This window comes from Oreochromis niloticus, linkage group LG1 (genome assembly GCF_001858045.2).
Source record: "Oreochromis niloticus isolate F11D_XX linkage group LG1, O_niloticus_UMD_NMBU, whole genome shotgun sequence".
Classification (NCBI taxonomy): Eukaryota; Metazoa; Chordata; class Actinopteri; order Cichliformes; family Cichlidae; genus Oreochromis; species Oreochromis niloticus.
This window is the reverse complement of record NC_031965.2, coordinates 7,874,380-7,895,724: the sequence shown is the minus strand read 5'-3', so window position 1 is coordinate 7,895,724 and position 21,345 is coordinate 7,874,380. Positions and strand designations below refer to the sequence as shown.

At 42.3% G+C, this 21,345-nt stretch overlaps 1 protein-coding gene and 1 pseudogene across 1 annotated transcript in view; both read right to left on the bottom strand.

Moving 5' to 3' along the window:
* The window catches only part of pacsin3 (protein kinase C and casein kinase substrate in neurons 3), a gene marked incomplete in the record, with an annotated part of 45,718 nt that overhangs the window by 16,300 nt on the left and 8,073 nt on the right, over nucleotides 1–21,345 (bottom strand). The window contains 5 exon segments of the mRNA XM_025898463.1: nucleotides 6,398–6,573; nucleotides 7,980–8,135; nucleotides 8,950–9,185; nucleotides 9,653–9,809; nucleotides 10,682–10,782. Coding sequence (XP_025754248.1) covers nucleotides 6,398–6,573; nucleotides 7,980–8,135; nucleotides 8,950–9,185; nucleotides 9,653–9,809; nucleotides 10,682–10,735 — 779 coding nt within the window.
* Nucleotides 6,917–7,035, bottom strand: LOC112847443 (uncharacterized; annotated as a pseudogene).

Here is a 21,345-nt window from a genome sequence, read left to right as displayed (position 1 = left end):
CACTGTAGGTTTCGCAGTCTTCTCTTCATGTGCGAACAACTTCTTGCTACTTGCTCAATTTTCACTCAACTTCCACAAATTATACATCAAAACGTAGGTATTTTTGCTGGCTTTCAGAAAATGTCACTATCATGGTTGTGAGATTTATAGAATTTTGGCAAATCTCCTCAGACCAACACAAACTCTGAAAACTCTCCATAGAAAGTCAATGGAGAGTTTGTTCAAAATCACCGCTTGATTTTTGTAATGAGAGACATATTCGAATCGTCATATCTCCTTAACGAAGCGAAGTTAAGACATGAGGCTTGTCCCGGTATATCTTCAGACACTCCTGACGCTCACAATTCGAGAATTTTTTTCTCACCTATTACCGTTCTGGAATGAGTTACACTTGTTTGAGCGTAGGAAATTCATCCTTCGCTCAGATTTCTTCAGATTTCAAACTCTGGAAATGAGGCAATTTTTTCTCTCGTCATATCTTTTTGATGGATTTCCACAGAGACCTGAAAATTTCCATGACTGTTCACCAAAGCCTGCTGTCTCTTACGGTGAAAGAATGATATCGATACTCCAAATAGATTTAGAGTTACAAAGCGTTGTTTGAGGGCAAGTCAAGGCAGTTTTTGCTTCGCCTCTACTCAGTTATGGTGCATTAGAAGTCAAATATCTTTAATAATTCATATTTTAATGATAAATTGTCAACACTTTAAGATTCCCCCATCTCTTCTGAACAAAACGGTGTAAGAATGACCGTTCTAGCCCCTACAGTTAGGAAATTATGGCCATTTGTTTGAGAGGAAACCTCACTATGAGAAATACACTGCAGAAATCCTGTCTCTCTCTGTGCTGAGTGTGTGTAAAAACGGCTGCACCTGTTTTGGCGGGAAAAAGTACACAGCCTCTCTGATTGGTGGATTCAAATTTAGCAGCTCCCAGGCTGCTTGACTTACCTAGAAACTTGCTCCTCTCTCCCTGTGTGTGTGTGTGTGTGTGTGTGTGTGTGTGTGTGTGTGACAGAGAGAGAGAGAGAGAGAGAGGGAGAGAGAGCCTTTTTATGGGAGCATCTTATTGTATGATTTAAATTCAATATATTTAGACTGGTTGACTGAATTTGATCCTGTGTGTGTCTCTCTGTGCATGTGTGTTTCCATATGTGTCCATATTTGTGATTGTGTGATTGTTATACTTTTTTTTGCTGAGTTTTTTTTCATTTAACAAGTAAATTTGAAGGATCCACTTGTCCATTTTGCTTTTCCAATTTTTCTGTTTAAGTTATTACTATTGTGCTGAATCATACTATTTCTGCTATTTTATAAGATTTGTGCTAAATATAGTATTTCTGCCAAATATAGTATTTCTGATTAATTATAGTTTTTCTACCAGATCATAATACAGTATTTTTGCTTTTTATAGGATTTTTATAGGATATTTATATTGCTTAATATAGTATTTCTGCTTTTTATAGGATTTGTGCTTAATATAGTATTTCTGCTTTTTATAGGATTTGTGCTTAATATAGTATTTCTGCTAAATGTAGTATTTATGCTTAATCATACTATTTCTATATATTTCTGCCAGGTCCCCAGGCAGCCAATCCTCTGTGAGGACTGAGACATTCAAATTTACTTATCAGGGCCTGCACGGCGTCCCAGCCAGCCAATCATATCTGAGGTCTGCCGTTTCTTCTCTCGTCATATCTCAGCGACGGATGTACAAAGAGCAATGAAAATCGCAGTCAAAGTACACCAAAGTCCGCTGATTCACCCAGTACAAGAATTATGCTGCTAGCCCTCCTAGTTTTTGAGTTACACAACGTTTTGTAACTCCAAAAAACGGCGTTTTTCGTCTCTCACCGCGATCTAATTCTGACTGCTCAAGTCTCTGTGTTTTAGACACCCGCCCCCTTTGTGACCAGACCTCATTTGGCTCAGAGGGTTGAGCAGCTGCTGTGAGACCCGGTGGCAGAGGTTTGAGTCCTACCTGTGACAGTTGCTATAAATCTTCCCTGCTTGCATGCACTCTCCTTTCTTGACACTCTTCAGTGTACCCTTACACATAAAGCCATCTCCATCAAGCGCGTCTACACCTCTTTTTTTAGCAGATAATTCTGCTTTTTCAGTTGTTTTCAGCAACTGCTGGTCAAGTCTCTATCTTTCAGCCGTCCGCCCCCTTTCCAGGTGGCGCAATTAGTAATGACACGGCTCTGCAGCTCAAAGGTCGTGGGTTCAATCCCACCTTGTTCAACTTTTTTTTTTTTTCACTAAATTTATACACTATCACAGACCTGTAATTTATATTGCTAATTTTTTTCACTACAAATGAGTAGTGCAAAAACATACTATGTCTGCAACATCACAGTATATCTGTTATGTTATAGTATTACTACTACGTCACAGTATTTCTGCCAATTCAAGGAGGCTGACTGTTACTAAGTGCATCAGTGTACATAGGTCATCTCTTGTGTTGGAGTGCCCTCTTGTGGCGCCTTTTGGGTAGTGCCTTAGTAAACGTGAACACTGCAAAGAAGTGGTATCAGACTGGTTTGTAGTGGAGGAATTTGTTGCCAGTTTCTTTCATCTTTAATCCGTATTCATGTTGTAATGTAGTAGTACCACAATATGGCAGAAACACTATGTTTTGGCACAAATACTTTGATTTGGTATACTTTAGCTTCTTCACCCCTTTTAAGCAAAATTTTCATTTTTTTCACCCCATTTTTTGCAGTTTTTCTAATATGGACCTCAGATTCTTCTTAACGCTGCATGGCAGAAATACAGACAAGTACACAGCCTGATGAAGCAGACAGAGGCAGTACCTCTGATTGGTGAATTTGAGCAGAACCAGGTTGTTCTGCCTCTTTTCAGCAGAAATTCTGCTCATTCACCTCTTTTCAGCGCAACGTTCTGCTTCTTTGCCTCTTTTCTGCAGAAATTCTGCTGATTCACCTCCTTTCTGCAAAATTTTCAGCCTTTTCACCTCTTATCAGCACAATTCTCAGCAGCTTCTGCTCATTTCAGCAGATTTGTCTGTCTCTCCACCTCTTCTTTGTGCGAATGACTTTGGGACAGTGCGATGAGTAGCTGCCTTGAGCCAAGGAGGGCCAGGTTCGAATCCTGCTCAGGGTGACTTTTTTTTTCACCACCATGCAACTTTTCATCTTTTTCAGCTTTTCAGCAGACAGCTTCAGCGTTAAGGCATCCACACAGCATTTCGCAGGAAATGCAAATTTTTCTAGTTATTCCTCAGTTTCTGCCTGAAATTTTGCAGCGTAACTCACCCCGCAGTTTTTAGACAAGCTTCATATATGTTATATCATTTTGTGCAGCTGGATCAGGAATGGTGTGCTATGACTTTTGGTGTTTATCACTTCTATAGTTTTTTAAATATTAATATTTTAATACAAGTTTTTGCCCATTGAAATGAATGGGAAGGTTTTGGAAGGTTTCATTTGTGGTGTGTTGGCTCCATCTTTTGGTCCCATTGAAACGAATTTCAAACTTCATTTGTGGTGTGTTGGCTCTCTCTAGTGGTATGCCGGCAGTGGTACGGCCTGTCTACCCTTATTTGGATTACCGTAATGACGACAATATCAATATAGCACAGCGTCGCTGCTTTCAGGAACCATTGGAATTTTTAAGGTTGCGCGAATCATTCAATAGTTATGGTAATGCTTGGAGGAAAACTCCATATCCCACAATTCATAGCACGCCTCTGCCGAGTCAAACAATGGCGGCCACCACTTCGTTTTTATATTGCTTTTATTAGTGTTTCTAGGTCACAAAATAAACTTTTAAGATATTTTCAGGCGAGAATGTAGCTGTGTAAACTTCAAATATCTGCTCGTTTCATCAAGACATCCCATATTAGCAACAGTGCTCTGACGATGTCGGTGCTGCCTGACAGCTAGCCGGCTAGCTAGCTAGCGCGGCTTTGCTGACAAGCGACAGCCAGGCCGACAGTGAGGGCGGCTTACTCTCGTTTCACCCCCGGTCTTTCGCAAAGAGTAGTGGTCGAAGCTGGACTTATTTTTCGTTTATATGGGCCGATGATTTATTTATTAATTTTAGTAACGGTGTAAACAGTGGAAGGTGGTGGATTGTCCAGATGCTGGTCGATGTGAAAAAATAACTCAGTTGGTGTGAGTGGTGGTGGCTAACACGGAGCTACAACAGCGGGCAGCCGGTGGATGAGGGAAACCGGAGGCATGAGGAGCAGAGACCCTAGGCGGCCACTGGTCCTTGCGTCAGGTGAACTGAATTGCAGGTAAGGAGTTATGATCTGCAGTCTATCTGGGTCAGATATAGACCATGTTTAGGTGGAGTTTATTTTCTTTGTGCTGACTTTCTACAATCAGTTACAATAACTCGTACTGCATGCTAGCTAGCATGACGGAGTTTCTATACAGCTGTGTGGGTGCTTTGAGGTTACGGATACCGTAGTGAACTTTATTGTATTCATAAGGTTAGTTAGTAGAGTTGCCAACCATCCCGTACAAACGGAATCATCCCGCACAAACGGAATCATCCCGCATTCAGAGAAAATATTACGCATTTCGTATTAAGCTGAAAAGGAACACAGTTTGTCCCGTACTTCAGCTAGAATGGAAAAAGACACAAAGCTGGATTTATTCTGTCGTTACGCTGCACAGCGGACTCTTCCCCTGTCATTCTCTCGCCTGTTGCAACTTCAATCATGAAACTGATCAATGATCGGCTTTTCTCTCTTGTTTGTTTATCGCGCTAAACAACAGCAGCACGTTTAAGCTTGATCAGCTGTTGTTAGAATTAATTTGATTTTAATTTCTAGTATCAGCTGATGTTTGCTGGAGCCACAGCTGTAAAAGCGGCTGGTCGAAACCAGGAGATGTCCTTACTGAATCATCAGAGCTGAACTGGTGATGGAGAAGCAGGTTTACCTTTTAGGTGACATGAATGAGTTGAAGGGAAGTTATGAACTGTTTCTGAGAGACAAATAACACCAAGATCCTTTTCTGTGTAGCTGACAGCTGGTAACTGTGCAGAGGCGGATCTAGCAAAGCTTTTGCCAGGGGGCCAGGTAGGGCATTAACAGGGAAAGGGGGGCACAAAGATATACTTTTCTTTCTTACTGTCATATAAAATATTTAGCTTTTATTAAATAGTTATCTGAATCTTACAACCAAAGTTTGTATAATAATACACAAGATTGGCTGTAGACCATTGTTAATCATTCAGAACACTGTGTAAAAATAACAAAAAGTGAATGCAAACGTGCATAAATATTTATTTTACGTGTTTGATGTGTGTGGCGGGGCGTGGTCTGCAGTGCCGCTGCAGGGGAGGTGGACCCACCTGAGCGGCATCTGCAATCACGCCTCTCAGGCGTAAAGTCTGTGCTCTCTCGGCTGTTTTTTGGGTGTGTGTCGGGCTGTAGTTGAAAAGCTACAGCCGGCTGTGTGGGTACACCAACCATGTGTGAAAAGTGGTCAATAAAGTAATGCTACAAAGCGTGTTCATGCAAACATTGTCGGGTCTGCCATGGTACAATGGGACTTCTGCTCATGAACCTAATGGCTGCTCTGCTGAGTTTTGCTCTCTGTAGCCATATAAATTGCAAACTACACTGAGTAGCAGCAGCATAGGCACACTTAAAATTTCTTCTGAAATTTTCGCTTTCTAGTTGAATATTATCCCCCCATGTTTAAAGCCTTACTGACTAATGTCACATGGGGGAAGTGGGTGAAAAAGTATTCCCATTGGTCCTTTATAAATTAACTCATCATCCAAATGTGATGTCAGTGAAAAATCACAGGACGTGGTCTGCAGCTTCTAACTGACATAACACTAAAGGCTCAAACAAAAGTATACTGTAAAGGCTGTGAGTTATATGATATGATATAATAATAACACAATTTAAATTCATATTTATTGTAGCTGCAGGAAACATGCTCACTGTGGGACTAAAGAAACATGTGTTCAGGCTTTTTATTTGATCATTCCGGCTCCTCAAATCTTTCTTAAGTAATGTTTGATATACGTATATATCGGTGCTCTGGAATAAATACATGGATATCAGAGGAAGTCTCTCAGAGTTTAAAAAAAATACGTTTACACGGTGAGAAACTGTTCTTCAAAAGAGTTACTCAAGGGTTAATTTGCTCAATATTTGGACAGAGATGGCTGGACTTTGCCATGGTAACCATTATTGGTAAAGTTGCTTGTTTGATTAAAATAAGAGGTCAACAGTTAATGGACAACAGCAAGAGTTTTCCATTAACCCCTGTGTACATACGCACATGTTCAGACCGACATCCGTGCCTTCGCAGCTCTGCATGCCTTCGCTGTGAGTCATGGATCGCTTGATTAGTGATCCACGTTCTTTTGGATATCTAAATACAAGCATGTGGGTTTTTCCTTACCTGTCTTTGGAGGACAGGTCGAGGTGTGTATGGATGTCGAGCAGGACATCTTTAAAGAAACACAGCCTCTTGCGCTCGGCCTCCTGGGTTAGGTCGAACACCTGCTCCATGTCCTCCATGTAGCGGGGGTTACAGCGGTTCAGCTCCTCCAAAGCCTTGGAGTAACGCTCCTTTGCCTGCCGTAAACACAAACACACATACACACACACACACACACACACACACTGAGCTACTGTGTACTACACCAATGTGTGTCTTGTTAAATGTACCATTTCACTTACACTTCATGGTCTTACTCAGGTGCATATGTCTTGCATGCTTCGAGTGTATGTGCAAGACTGCCTGCTCCAAAGAACAGAATAAAAACCTTTGGAAAGCAGCTATAAAGCTCGTTGTACTTTTATTCTATTTTAATAATGAGACATTTCAAGCTTTATTCAGAATTGCATTATTTTGTTCAATGATTTAAGTGAATTTACTTTATCTAACATTACTTTATTTTATTTATGGATTTAAATCAGCTTCCAGCGCCTGGTATTCCCAGGCGGTCTCCCATCCGAATACTAACCAGGCCTGACTGAGCTAAGCTTCTGAGATCAGATGAGATTGGGTGTGGTCAGAGTGGAATGGCCATAAGCCATAACAGCCCTATGGCAGCTGGGATAGGCTCCAAGCTCCCTACACGACTGTGAATTGGATAACCAGTACAGGATGGATGGATATTTAAACTGGAAATCTTTATTTTAAGCAGCCTGAATTTTTCCAATGTAGTTCAGATGAATTAAAATCCTAAAGCAAACTACAATAACAACTGAACAGGATTTTTACCTCTCCTGTAATAAAAAAATATTCAAAGTGACAAAAGAACTCAACTTTTCCATATTTGCGGATTTATCTAAGAGACTTTGAATAATACTTAATGTCAAGAGTGCAAGAGTGACCAACTGAATTCTGGGAGTTTTTTTATTATGCACACAGTATGAGCAGCTCTCTGTCATTAGTATTATTTACACTGATAACATGCTGGTGACTAGAACCCACCATAATAAGACTGTCTTCTTCTTCTGTGACCTCTTGTACGAACCCACTGAATAAAATACTTAAATATCTTAATGATTACATGAAGTGTGCAGTGATTAAACACAGCAGATACCAACACGGGGCGCTGAGACTGGTTGAGACAAGTGAGTGAGGACTGAAGGCTTTTTCGGGTGTATTTTTCTTCAAGCTGTGAATGAGTAATGATATTGGATTTCATTTCCTTGTTGAGATCAACATTGCTCAAGAGGTCCTTGGCTGCCTGACAACGCTGTGCATACTAAATGAACGCGTCTCAGGATTTCCTTCGTTTTTTTGTTGTTTGGTTGATCATTTCCCTCTCCGGGTCCTGGAGCTCCTCCTCGACCGTTGGGTTTGTTACAAGTGGAAAGTCGAGGAAACAAGTCCGGTCATGTTTCAAAGATAAAAAACATACACAGGTATGTTTTTCTGGACTCAGACACACCCAGACTGGTACAAGTGGAGCTACGTATGGGACTCTTTTATATGTGCGTGTTCACGTGTGTGTGCATGTGCGTCATACTTTCTCGGTGTCCTGGTTGCAGCGCTCCACCCGGGTTGTGTATTTGCGAACTTCCTCTTGTGACTTGGTCGGGTCAGCCTTGGCGTGCGCCTCCCTGTTAGCCGCCGTCCACTCCTCCTTCCTGGCCTGATGGTAACTCTTCTTAGTTGACTCCACCTGGACACACGCACATGTTAAACACTTTGCTATAAACTCAGTAAAGACTAAACTTCAATGTTTTCCAAAAATGTACCCGTCTCTCCTCATTGACACATCAGATGTAATATCAGAACCATGACTCACTCACATCCATTCAACACCTGTGATAATATTACCTCAAATACAATTACCTATGACATAATAGCTGCATTCAGTCACTGTGTTATCTTATACAACAGTCTTATAAAAGGAAAAAGAAGAAGGGAAGTTCATTCAGCGACACTATAGTCAAAAGAAGCACTTACTTATATTTAGTGATTCCCAACCTTGCCATTTTGCATTTAAGTCCAATTATATCACTTTTTGTGGAGGAATTGCTAAATTCCAGTCTATGAGGGTCTGCAGTAGTCCCAAACTTATAGTAGTGGACTGATTCCACTATTTTATCTTGGTCCTGATGCAAAATGGTCACTGTGAAGATGGCAAGTGGCTGTGAGATCCCCGTTTTTCATGCAAATATTTTAACAAGATCACAAGTCACACTGTCACAATAATTGTGTCTGTGCCACAGTCTCCAGCCACTGTTTTCCATAGTGTGACTGTAGCATAAAGCAACTTCATGTGTGACATTTGCTAAGAGGATGTGTAGACAGGTGCTGGCTTTTTTTTTATTAAAAGAAACCTTTCAACAACAACTTTGCAGACACTGGCCATTTGCAAGTATTCACTACAGTCACGTCATCTCCATTAAATCCCATGTGTACTGCAGCCACTCACTGATGCAGACTGCCCTACAGACCAACGTCAGAAAATCTACTGAGGCCGCCCTCACCTCCTTCAGCTTACGGACCCAGGGCTTCTGAGCTTTGCGGAAGCCATCGTCCGCGTCCTTTGTCTCCCTGAAACCTCCCATCATCTGCTTGTGGAAGGCCTCTTTTTGCCAGCTGCGCACTTTCTCGCTGTCCTCACTCGCCAGCCGCTCCCGCAGCTCCATGTGCAGCTCGCTGAGTCGGTCAGCCGCTTGCATGAAGGCATGCCAAGCCTTTTCCAGTGTACCATACTGGGGCCCTGAATAAACGTGAGAAAGCGCCCCTTCAGATTATCACTAAATAAAAATCACTCGTCCCCATTTATCTACATGTTTACACAATTAATTGTAGGTCAGTGTTGTGAAACTTCCCCTGTGGATATTTTGATGGAGATTTCCATAAAAATCGTGAGCTTTGCTACCAAATTAAAGATGGATGACTTAATTTATTAGATGATGAACAAAATATTAACTTGTAACAAATTTAGCCAGCTAAGTTATCATCTTGGTCATATGTAAATTGAGACCAGGCTAATCCCTACAGGCCCCCAAAATGATCACCATATTTAAAATCTCTGCGAATTACTGATGGACTTTTCTAACTAAGCTAGCCCGTGCTAGCGTTGGCTAATAACGTCATAATTTCTATCCAAAAGTGGTGATGTCTGGTGGAAACTAACTGGTGGCTATATCCACTCTTTTATAAAAAGCCAGCTTTTAAACTCACCTTTCTCCACAACAACCCTCCACCTCTTGGCCCAGTCACTGAGCTGAAGAGCGTAGTGCTTTTCTATCTTGGCTCTCTCCTGAAAGCAGGTGACCAGCTCATTGCACAGCCTGTGGCCATCGTCAATCCGCTTTACCGTCCTTTTGTAGTTCCCCGGCTGCAGAGAAACACCAATGAACCAAACGGGAGCGAGGAAACAGAACGGCGTCAGTCCCTCCCTGAGTTCTGTTCATGTCATCGTTGTATCAAGACATTAGCAACAACAGTTTGGACTGAAGCATATTTGGTGGATAAGTGATGTAGAGATGATCGAAACTGAGATTAAAAAACAAAATGTAATACAGCCACTGGAGGTGAGAGTGTGTACTTTTCCCAACATGGAAGGCTCTGAAGCAGTCAGTCTTCGGTCTTTAGATAAAAGCATGTAATGAGACCCGGTTGACTGACACACTGACTTATCTGGCTGCTTCAGCCTCTTAGTTATTCTGCATTCCGGTGCTGTTGATGAGCTAAATAGACATGCTCGCGGTTTGGCACATTTAGCTAACTACCAATCTCCTGCAATAAGCACTCCATACATGAAGGTTATGGTGTCCAGTGTGTGCTGAACACATTGAGCCATGTCTTGATCTTTTCACAGGCTAGACTTAGTGGTGTTACTCAGCTGTATTACATTTTACTGACAGTGTAAATTGCAGTGATTTGGAAAACATTTAAACAGTGAAAAACATGAAAGGTTGAAAATGAAAAAATGAAAAAAAGGATGTTTTTTAATTTGAATTTTCAAAAAAGATGAAAGACGGGCCAGAAAAGACTGGTAAAGTTGCATAACCCCAATAAGAAAAAAAGCACCTGGTGGGAAATCTCACAACTTGTTAGGTTGATTAGTAGCATGAGTGGGTAGAATCCTGTGTCTGCAGGCTCAAACACTGCAGCTATAATAAGACCCAGACTATAAAAAGTTAAGTGTTGTTTTAAGTTTTGTAGGGCGGCTGATGTACGACAGCAATTAAAGTGTTACTACTGTACCTCCCAGAAGCTGTCAGAGCTCCCCAGCTCACTCAGGTCTCCATTAGAAGACATCTTGGGGTCGGCCCCACAGCACGGAATGATGGCGGCTACAGAAGAAACTGAGGAGGAGAAAAACCCGAAAGAAGCATGAAAGAGAGAAAAAAAAATTATTATTTTTTTTTTTAAATCTATTAATTTGTTACAGCTGGTCTCATTAAATTAAATGTTAACAGGTGCACTGACATGATCTTGTTTTATTCCATGTTAGGTTTATATTGTTGGATTGTCATTTATGCTTAGAAATATATACTCATATGCTTAGAGTTTTATAATCGATTGCATAATGATAGAGGTCTGATCCTTAGCAGTCTGCAAAGACTGAGTGCCTTCCAGAGCACTCTGGCATACACACACATCCTAAGGTCATGAGTTTAGGTTTTTGTTTAGGTGGACCGCTGGACTCCTGGCACCAGCTTTTTAAGGAGGTGTTCACAGGGTCATATCTTGACACACACACACACACACACACACACACACGCGTATAGACAGACTGGTACTCTTTGTTCATATGTATGCCTGTGTAAGACGTCATATGTTAATGAGACTATGCATATTCATGTAACCACAATAAAGAGCAGTGCTACGGGGGAGCTAACTGAGTGTGACTGGGGCCCGAGCGGCAGGAACGGCGCTCGTCATGGTTCTCTCCCTCGTGCACGAGATCGCACAAAGAGTTCTGCCTGGTGTCCAATGCTTTTTCCCATTGTAGTAGAATTGTCTCATGTAGAAATGTTCCAGCAATAGGCCTGTGCTAGACAGACCTATCAACGCACTTCAGCTTTCTACTCCAAATTAAAAAGTCCTGACTGGAAAAAGCCTGGATAACCAGAGTAACAGCAGCCGACACTTAGTTTACAAACAATGAAACTTTAAAACATAATTTTTAAAGAATGAATGGTAAATAGTAAATGGCCTGTATTTGTATAGCGCTTTACTTAGTCCCTATGGACCCCAAAGCACTTTACACTACATTCAGTCATCCACCCATTCACACACTGGTGATGGCAAGCTACATTGTAGCCACAGCTGCCCTGGGGCGCACTGACAGAGGCGAGGTTGCCGGACACTGGCGTCACCAGGCGTCACAACAACCGAGACTGTGAGAAACAGGGCTCGAACCGGCAACCTTCTGATTACAAGACGAACTGCCAACTCTTGAGCCACTCTTAAGCTACGAATGAGTGTAACTGCACTATGAATACGTGACAGCTCACTTCATCTCTCTGTATATTTATTCTCGAGCACCAGTTGTTTTGTTTGCCTAGTGACACTTTCTGGGAAATCCACAGCTCAGCCCTCATCTTGGACTTGTGACAAGATACGGCCGTTTCACACTGAGACTCTGATAAACACCGATGTCCTGGAGACGGTGTTTCACCCTGACATAATTATACACACTTCACTACATGCATAAATCAAGTACACACCATCAATAGCCCCAGACCAAAAGCCTAATACAGGAAGCAAAATGACCTTTTTTTTGTTTACTTGAGGTCACCTTTGAAAACAGCCATGTAAAATAATTTTTAAAAATGTTTTAAAGCTGCAGGTGTCATCATGTTTAACAGGAAAAATAACTTAAGCAAACACTGAAGAGAGGTCACGAGCTTGAAGTCCTACAGTTACACGACAAATGGGACAAACTGCACCTCCTGACTGTTGATCATGTGATATGATCGAAAGGTCAATAAGCGCAGTCCAATCCTGCATGCTTTCGCCTGTCTGAAAATTCATTGCACATGCAGGAAGTGAATCTCTGGATCCAGATTAACTTGCGATATTTTCTCGAGAACATCACAACCAGGTTTCCCCTTTTTTCTTATGCCATATTCATTTGTCAAAATATGATGTGAAATTTTAATTTTATTAAATAATCCTGCTGACACAGACACATATTTTAGACAACCTTCTCGTCAAAGGGATCAGGAACATTTGTGGCCATTCAGGATTTCTCTAGAGGATGTTTCTTAAAAAGACGTGTCTCCTCTTTTTCTGGGGTTATCAAACCCAGTAGTCTCCAGTCTTATTGCTCCACTGTAAGCAGCTCTACAGTTTCAGCTTCTGGCAAACTGCGGCTCCACGTCAGCTGACACAGAAAGCCCTCACTGCTCTCTGACCTCAGGGCTGCTCTGCCCAGTTTGTTTTTTTGCACACAGCTGGATGGTGTGCATCCTATAAATGCCGATACCCTGTCGTGCGCAGTCGGTCCAGTCCTGTTTATACACAATGGACTTCTTTCAGATGACAGGTTGCACAACATTTGTACAAAAATCAAGCTAATAAGAAAGGAAATAATAAATAACTTGGTGAGTTGACATCTATATTTGTTTGGAGGACTGAGTACTGTAGTTTCAACCTGCAGATGAGTTGACTTGAGTGAAACCACTGGCAGGAACGCACATGATACCAACTATGTGCATCTATGGCACATCCCAATGCACAGAAAACACAAACAGGGAAACTAATTAACAGACTGTTGCTTTGTGTATTCTCACTACAAACGATCCCTTTTTGTGAAATGCTTTCTTAAAAGCAAAGCACGATGCACAACTGTGCAAAACCAAAGAGCAAACCTGCATTTTAAATTCAGCTGCAACTGAACCCGAGGGGATTTATTTTTTACATTTTGTAGCTCTGCAGGAACTCTGCCAACAGTTTACTGTGACCTGGCTTTCCCATACATCCACTTCCTCCGTGTTATCCTCCCATTGGACAAAACCCTTTGTCAAGGCCAGGCGGTTTCCTGTTGCAGATACAACAACTTGTCAAACAGACCATTACTCGAGACCTCGCAGCTCTCTTAACCTCAACACAAACTCAAATCTCACCTCTTGTTAAAAGTTAAAAGATTTGTGTGCCACATTTTGGTCTGCAAGCAGCTAATGCCAATATAATAACTGGTACACAAAACATCCATAACCTTTCAAACTGTCAGACCAGTCCAAAGAGTTTAGACCATACCCATCTTTACAAACATTATAAACAAAAACAAACTCTATATGTAGAGTTAGAAATGCATTAAAAATGAAAAGGAACTTGGCATGAGGTGTTCAAAGTGGAGAGGCCCTTTACTACACTACTTGCAGCACCCATTACCCAGGGCTTGTGGGTCAGACCACGGACATCTTCAAATTTAAATTCCATCTAGATCTACACAACACTAAGCAGCAATCTCTGGGGTACTAGCCTCCGTGGACAGTTTCCTCAGAGTGTTTTAACTGGCAGGTGTCCCCACGGAGGAGCCAACTGCTTAGTTTACGAATCAGAATGAGTGCACTGGACCTCCCCACCCTGTCTGTGGTGTTTTTAATGGAAGGATCTAACACAGAACGTGACTTGCATGTTGCAGTCAGAGTTTGTGGATACAGCTTGTTGCTCGATCTGACATTGTTGTGTGCCATTCCTGGATCAACAACACTAATATTAGTCCAGATTCAACAATGCAAGTGATCAGTCACACTATAGTGATGTCACAGTTTTGCGACGTGGAAACAGCATCCCATGACACATCAAAAAATAACCCTAACCATAGCCCCTTAACCATAACCACAATCACAACCCAACCCAACCCAAACCCTGATCCTAAACCCCCTAAGTTCCGTAAGTTGCATCTTGCAACTATAGCATGTTGGAGTTATCTGTACACCTGGAGAGGCCGTGGATTACCAAAACGTTCTCTGGTAGTTCCCACTGCAATGGAAAGGTATGAATTCAAAGAGCTTTATTGTCAAATAAAATATTGTATTTTGACACTTAAGTTTTCGGACAATGCAGCTGAATGACATGTTGGTGTTAAAGTTAGAAATAAACACAAAGAGATCAGTTGTAAGACACAACAATGGGGAGATGTAGATGAAGAAAAAGAGCTGCCAATAATGAAGCCTGATTTCAATAAAGAACTGCCTCTTTTCTAAAGACGAGTAAAATAAATATATAAATGAACTGTAACTAGTTTGAAGAGATTTTTCCCTAAACCATTTACTATGTGTATCATTTTCTAGAAGTTTGATCACTGTTTAAATATTATTCTGTGAGACCATGCTCTACAAGTTCGACTTGACAAGACTGAGGTTCCTGATTATTTTTCCTCCTTCCCGAGTCTCACATTGTTCACTCTCACCGTAAATAACTCCCAATGTGTCAGTGCTGGGAGCAGACCAGTGCTAAATTAGATGCAGAGTACAACAGTAGCCTTGGTGAGATCTGCAGGGAACAATGTGAGAGTGAACATAAATTAGCTTTGCAGTTTTGCCAGTTATGCAACAACGGAGTAGCAAGTCTTCACTTGGGGCTGATATCTGAGTTAACCGTGAATAAAAAGACATAGCTCTCATATGTAATTGTAGGTGTCTCTGACTGTGTGTAGGGGTGTGGTGTGTCTGAGGAGAGGAGTGACGTTCCAGATTAACCAAAAGCTGATGATCCAAAAAACACACCGTAACATCTCCCACACATTTAATCCACATCAGACAGTGAGTGAAATCAACAAAAGGATAACCGTATATGAGTGTGTCACTGCTGAGTGTTAAGTATGTCAATAACAGCAGAGGCATCTGCCACCAGCGTGCTGGGACATGAGGCTGCATGTGAAAATGAACTTGGCCCTGGATTGCCAATTACTGCTTCTTTGGAAGTTCAGCAAAGGCTTAACCGAAACAGCTTTACGCTGGAGGGCATGATAACATGACAGTAGTCAATATTGTAGATCCTCAAAATGGCTGTAGAGCTTGGAAAATTTTGGTGGGAGGACTGAAGAGGTTATTTCACATGTTTACAAGCTGACACCAGAATTTGTGCAACATGCTCAGCAGATATTTGGTAGAGATGAGGAGTATTTTAAAATGCATTTTAGTCCAAAAAGTTACAACATTCATGTTGTCTAAAGAGAACTGCTTATATATATATATATATATATATATATATATATATATATATATATATATATATATATATATATATATATATATATATGTGTGTGTGTGTGTGTGTGTGTGTGTGTGTATACACATACATACACACACACACACACACACATATTAGAGCGATTAGAACATGCTGTAGGTATTACAGGTACTGCACTGCAGTGGTTTGTATCATATCTATCTAATAGACTCCAATTTGTTCAAGTAAATGGAGAGTCCTCTTCACACACTAAGGTTAAATATGGTGTTCCACAGGGTTCAGTGCTAGGACCAATTCTATTTACATTATACATGCTTCCCTTAGGCAGCATCATTAGAAGACATAGCATAAATTTTCACTGCTATGCAGATGACACGCAGCTCTATCTATCCATGAAGCCAGGTAACACACACCAATTAGTGAAACTGCAGGAATGTCTTAAAGACATAAAGACCTGGATGGCCGCTAACTTTCTGCTTCTTAATTCAGATAAAACTGAGGTTATTGTACTCGGCCCTGAAAATCTTAGAACTATGGTATCTAAGCAGATTCTTACTCTGGATGGCATTACCTCGGCCTCCAGTAACACTGTGAGGAACCTTGGAGTCATTTTTGACCAGGACATGTCCTTCAATGCACATATTAAACAAATATGTAAGACTGCTTTCTTCCATTTGCGCAACATCTCTAAAATTAGAAATATCCTGTCTCAGAGTGATGCTGAAAAACTAGTTCATGCATTTATTACTTCCAGGCTGGACTACTGTAATTCTTTATTATCAGGATGTCCTAAAAACTCACTGAAAAGCCTTCAGCTGATCCAAAATGCTGCAGCAAGGGTACTGACAGGGACTAGAAAGAGAGAGCAGATTTCTCCTGTTTTGGCTTCCCTTCATTGGCTTCCTGTTAAATCCAGAATTGAATTCAAAATCCTGCTCCTCACATACAAAGTCTTAAATAATCAGGTCCCATCTTATCTTAATGACCTTGTAGTACCATATCACCCCATTAGAGCACTTCGCTCTCGCTCTGCAGGCTTACTTGTTGTTCCTAGAGTGTTTAAAAGTAGAATGGGAGGCAGAGCCTTCAGTTTTCAGGCCCCTCTTCTGTGGAACCAGCTTCCAGTTTGGATTCGGGAGACAGACACTATCTCTACTTTCAAGATTAGGCTTAAAACTTTCCTTTTTGCTAAAGCATATAGTTAGGGCTGGACCAGGTGACCCTGAATCCTCCCTTAGTTATGCTGCAATAGACGTAGGCTGCCGGGGATTCCCATGATGCATTGAGTTTTTCCCTTCCACTCACCTTTCTCACTCACTATGTGTTAATAGACCTCTCTGCATCGAATCATATCTGTTATTAATCTCTGTCTCTCTTCCACAGCATGTCTTTATCCTGTTTTCCTTCTTCACCCCAACCGGTCGCAGCAGATGGCCGCCCCTCCCTGAGCCTGGTTCTGCCGGAGGTTTCTTCCTGTTAAAAGGGAGTTTTTCCTTCCCACTGTCGCCAAAGTGCTTGCTCATAGGGGGTCATATGATTGTTGGGCTTTTCTCTGTATTTATTATTGTGCTATCTACTGTACAATATAAAGTGCCTTGAGGCGACTTTTGTTGTGATTTGGCGCTATATAAATAAATAAATTGAATACATATTACATACATATATACACATATACATATTACCGTATTTTCACGACCATAAGACGCACTGTACTAAAAGGCGCAGTCTCAGTTATGTGTGCCATTACTGTATTTAACACACACATAAGGCGCACTGGATTATAGGGCGCATACAAGTACCGTATGCGTATTTAAAAATAAAGCGGGAGCAAACCTGAGTTCGGTACCTTACTCACATTTCTATTACCGGTAATCGTCATCATCAACAACACACAAGCATACAAGTGTGCGTATTTAAAAATAAAGCAGGAGCAAAACAAAGTTTGGTACTCACATTTTTATCATCAATCAAACCCATCGAAGTCCTCATCCTCTGTGTCTGAATTGAACAGCTGCGCTACATCTCCATCAAACATGCCAGGTTCACTTTCTTCACTGTCAGAGTCACTTTCCCTGCCGTGCGGCTCCTCAGAAATGATGCCGGCTTTTGCGAAAGCTCGAACAACAGTGCCAGCAGACATGTTAGCCCAAGCATCTACAATCCATTGGCAAATTGTGGCGTAACTCGCCCGGCGCTGCCTTCCACTCTTGGTGAAACTGTGGTCTCCATCCGTCATCCATCGCTCCCACGCCGCTCGCAGCCTTACTTTGAACGGGCGGTTCACACCGATGTCCAGCGGTTGGAGTTCCTTTGTCAGGCCTCCCGGAATGACAGCAAGCTCACAGTTCATTTGTTTCACTAGTTTTTTCACATCGGCTGTGAGATGGGCACGCATAGAGTCACAGATTAAGAGCGATGGTGATGCGTGGAAAAAAAACACCTGGTCTTCTTACATATGTGACCTCTGTGTAGTGTCTTCTCTGGTCTGCATTCACAATAAAAAGGCAATGGTTAGAATGCTCTCTTTTAATGGCGTGGGCAAGCAGCACAAGATCTCGCGGGAATCCTCCATTATTCTGAGGATTACATTTCCACTTGCACTGTGATCGTATAGTGGTAAATTTATACAACCAAAATAGAAAAAGCTCAACACCATTAACATTGCATGTTAAATTTCCGAAATGAAAGGAATACAGAAATATATTTCAAAACTGTACATGAAAAAATTTGAAATCCTCTAAACAGTGTGGCACAGTCACATACCTGCATTCACAATAAAAAGGCAATGGTTAGAATGCTCTCTTTTAATGGCGTGGGCAAGCAGCACAAGATCTAAATGGGAAAGCAACAACAGAGTTAGCTAACTATGCTCCCATTTTTTTTCCCTCTCTTCCCAATAAAGAAATCTCACATAAACGTGCACTCAATTCAACATAAAGACTGGAGAAATGACCCGCAACAAATGATGTATAAACAACAAAAAATAATCAGGTCAGATTGTATTACTTTAACAACCTGCAATATGATTTTTCTTCCCCACGACATTTGCGCATTCCTTACCTCGCGGGAATCCTCCATTATTCTGAGGATTACCCAGAATCCCTTGCCCTTTGTGAATGATGCAGGGTGACTTTTACAACAGTAGGTGGCGCCAATGTCCCATTTAGCGGGGTTTAACTATGACTCTATTTAACTATGTTACACACACCCCCCTTAAATCCTGCTAAATTGGGGCATGACAAATAGAAAAACACGAAACGTCCAATGCATAAAATATAACAGTGTGACCGTAGGAGCACAAGATAGTTCAAGTCAGTTAAAAAAACTTTCCATATGGAATAAGGCAAGCAAGAGAGCGGCCAATTCCCCTGCCAACCCAGATATGAAAGATGCCATATACACCTCCCATGATGTGAACATTGCTCCAAGAAGGAATTACCCAAAACGTTCTGAGTAGCAGCACATTTGCAAAACACCTAGTAATCTATCCTGAAAACATATTACGCACAAATGAAAACAAGGAGTCAACTGTTGACACTGAATCATCAACATGTTGTTCATTCATCTCACAAATAAGACGTGTTGGAGGTTTCACAGGTCTACCTGATCTAGTACAAAGAGGTGGTGGCTGTGTTCGCACCACATGGCCCTCTGTACTCAGTCGTGTGTCAGTCACAAGATCAGGGGAAAGAACATGTTGAGCACATTCAACAGAGGGGGCAGGTGAGGGCAACTGGGAAACCACCGGGTCACACACAGCAGGCGGAGCCACAGTTGATTCTGCCTCAGAGTTTGGGATGCTCAAAGCCGCATCAAGAGAACAACCAGTTTGACCAACCGCAGAGTCCCTATCACTCGCCTGGTCCATCTGCATAAGCCAGCGGACCGTCTTCGTCTCACCATCCTGCACATCACCTGGAAGTTCTGGTTCACCTCGTCCGCTATCTGCAACCGAGGGGCAGGTTGACACTGGCAGGCATTCATTTCCTGCAGGAAGGAAACTCACAGGAAGTAGTAGGTTTCGGTGAACAACTTTTTCCCTTAGTGACACAGGGTCTCTGATGTGGTACACATTGATGTCAGGTTTCACAGATGCCACCTCAAAAACTGTGGATTCCCATTTGTCAGCGATCTTCCTCTTTCCTCTCTCACCACGATTAGCGAGTAAGACTCTGTCACCGACTGAGAGGGGCGCACCTTTAGCCTTGCGGTCATAATTCTTCGCCTGCCGGGCCTGGGCAATACGGCTGTTCTGCCTGGCAATGCGGGCAGCCTCAGACAGGTCACGCTTCAAATGGGCGACAAATTCACTGTGGTCAACAACAGCACCATCAGGGAGAACATGCTGGAAAACGACATCAACAGGCAGACGAGGAATTCTCCCAAATATGAGAAAAAAAGGTGCGAAACCTGTTGTTTCATGTTCAGTGCAATTGTAGCAGAACGTCAACATCTGAAGCATTTGCGGCCACCTGGCTTTGGATTGAGGGGGCAAAGCCCGTATCATGTTCCCCAAGGTCCTGTTGTATCGCTCGACAATACCATTCCCCATTGGGTGGTAAGGAGTGGTGTGTGATTTCTGGATGCCAGCCATGTCCAGGAGCTCCTTAATGAGTTGACTCTCAAAGTTGGCTCCTTGATCAGAGTGTATACGTTTGGGAAAGCCGTATACACAGAAAAAGTCATTCCACAGGTGGCGAGCAACCTGCTTGGCAGACTGATTCTTACAAGGGAATGCATGCGCCAATTTGGAAAAATGGTCTGTGACAACCAAAACATCAACGCACCTCTTGTCAGTCTGTTCAGCAGTCCAGAAGTCGATGCAGACTAGCTCCATCGGTTCAGTGGTACAAATGCTCTCCAGTGTGGCACGGTCATTCGGCTCCGGGGTTTTCCCAACCACACAACGAAAACAGCTTTTCACATGATCGATGATGTCACGCTCCATCCCTGTCCAAAAGAATCTCTGCCTGGCAAGAGACAGGGTGCGGACTTGACCCTGATGACCCGCCGTATCATGGATGCCTCGGAGAACTTCAGTCTTCAGAGTGTCTGGGACAACAAACTGGTAAATCGTCATGTTCATGTTCCTGTCTTTCTTCACCTTATACAACATACTATCTTTAATCATGAGTCTGGACCAATGTCTGAGTAATTTCATTACACCACGGGACTCGCCAGCACGTTCATGCCTGGTGGGCCTCTTGTGACGCCGGACATAAAAGAAAACTCTGCCCAAAACCTCATCTTGTTCCTGCAGGTTAGCGAGTTCACTTCTCGGCGTACAGGCAGGACGGGCAATAGTTGGGAGCTGAGGGATATCAGATCCCACACCTCTCACATGGCTGATACCACCAGTGCCATGTGCAGCCAACACAGCAGAAACATCCTGTGACAAGAGAGAACCTTGAGGGTTAGCTAGGATAGTGGTAGCTTCCTCCTCAGATTGATCCACAACCAACTGGCAGTTTGCAGCACACCGAAACACATCTTGCACAGTCCCATCCACCAGACCGTGCATTTGGTTCAATAGGGCAGCATAAGGTTCAGTGACTAGCCTGTGGCCTATGCACGACTGGACAAATGGCTCTCTACTCAATGCATCCGCAACAACATTTTTGGTGCCAGGGACATACTTCAGCTCAAAACTGTACGCTGCAAGCTTCGAAACCCATCGTTGCTCACATGCATCTAACCTAGGCTTGGTTAAGATGTACGTC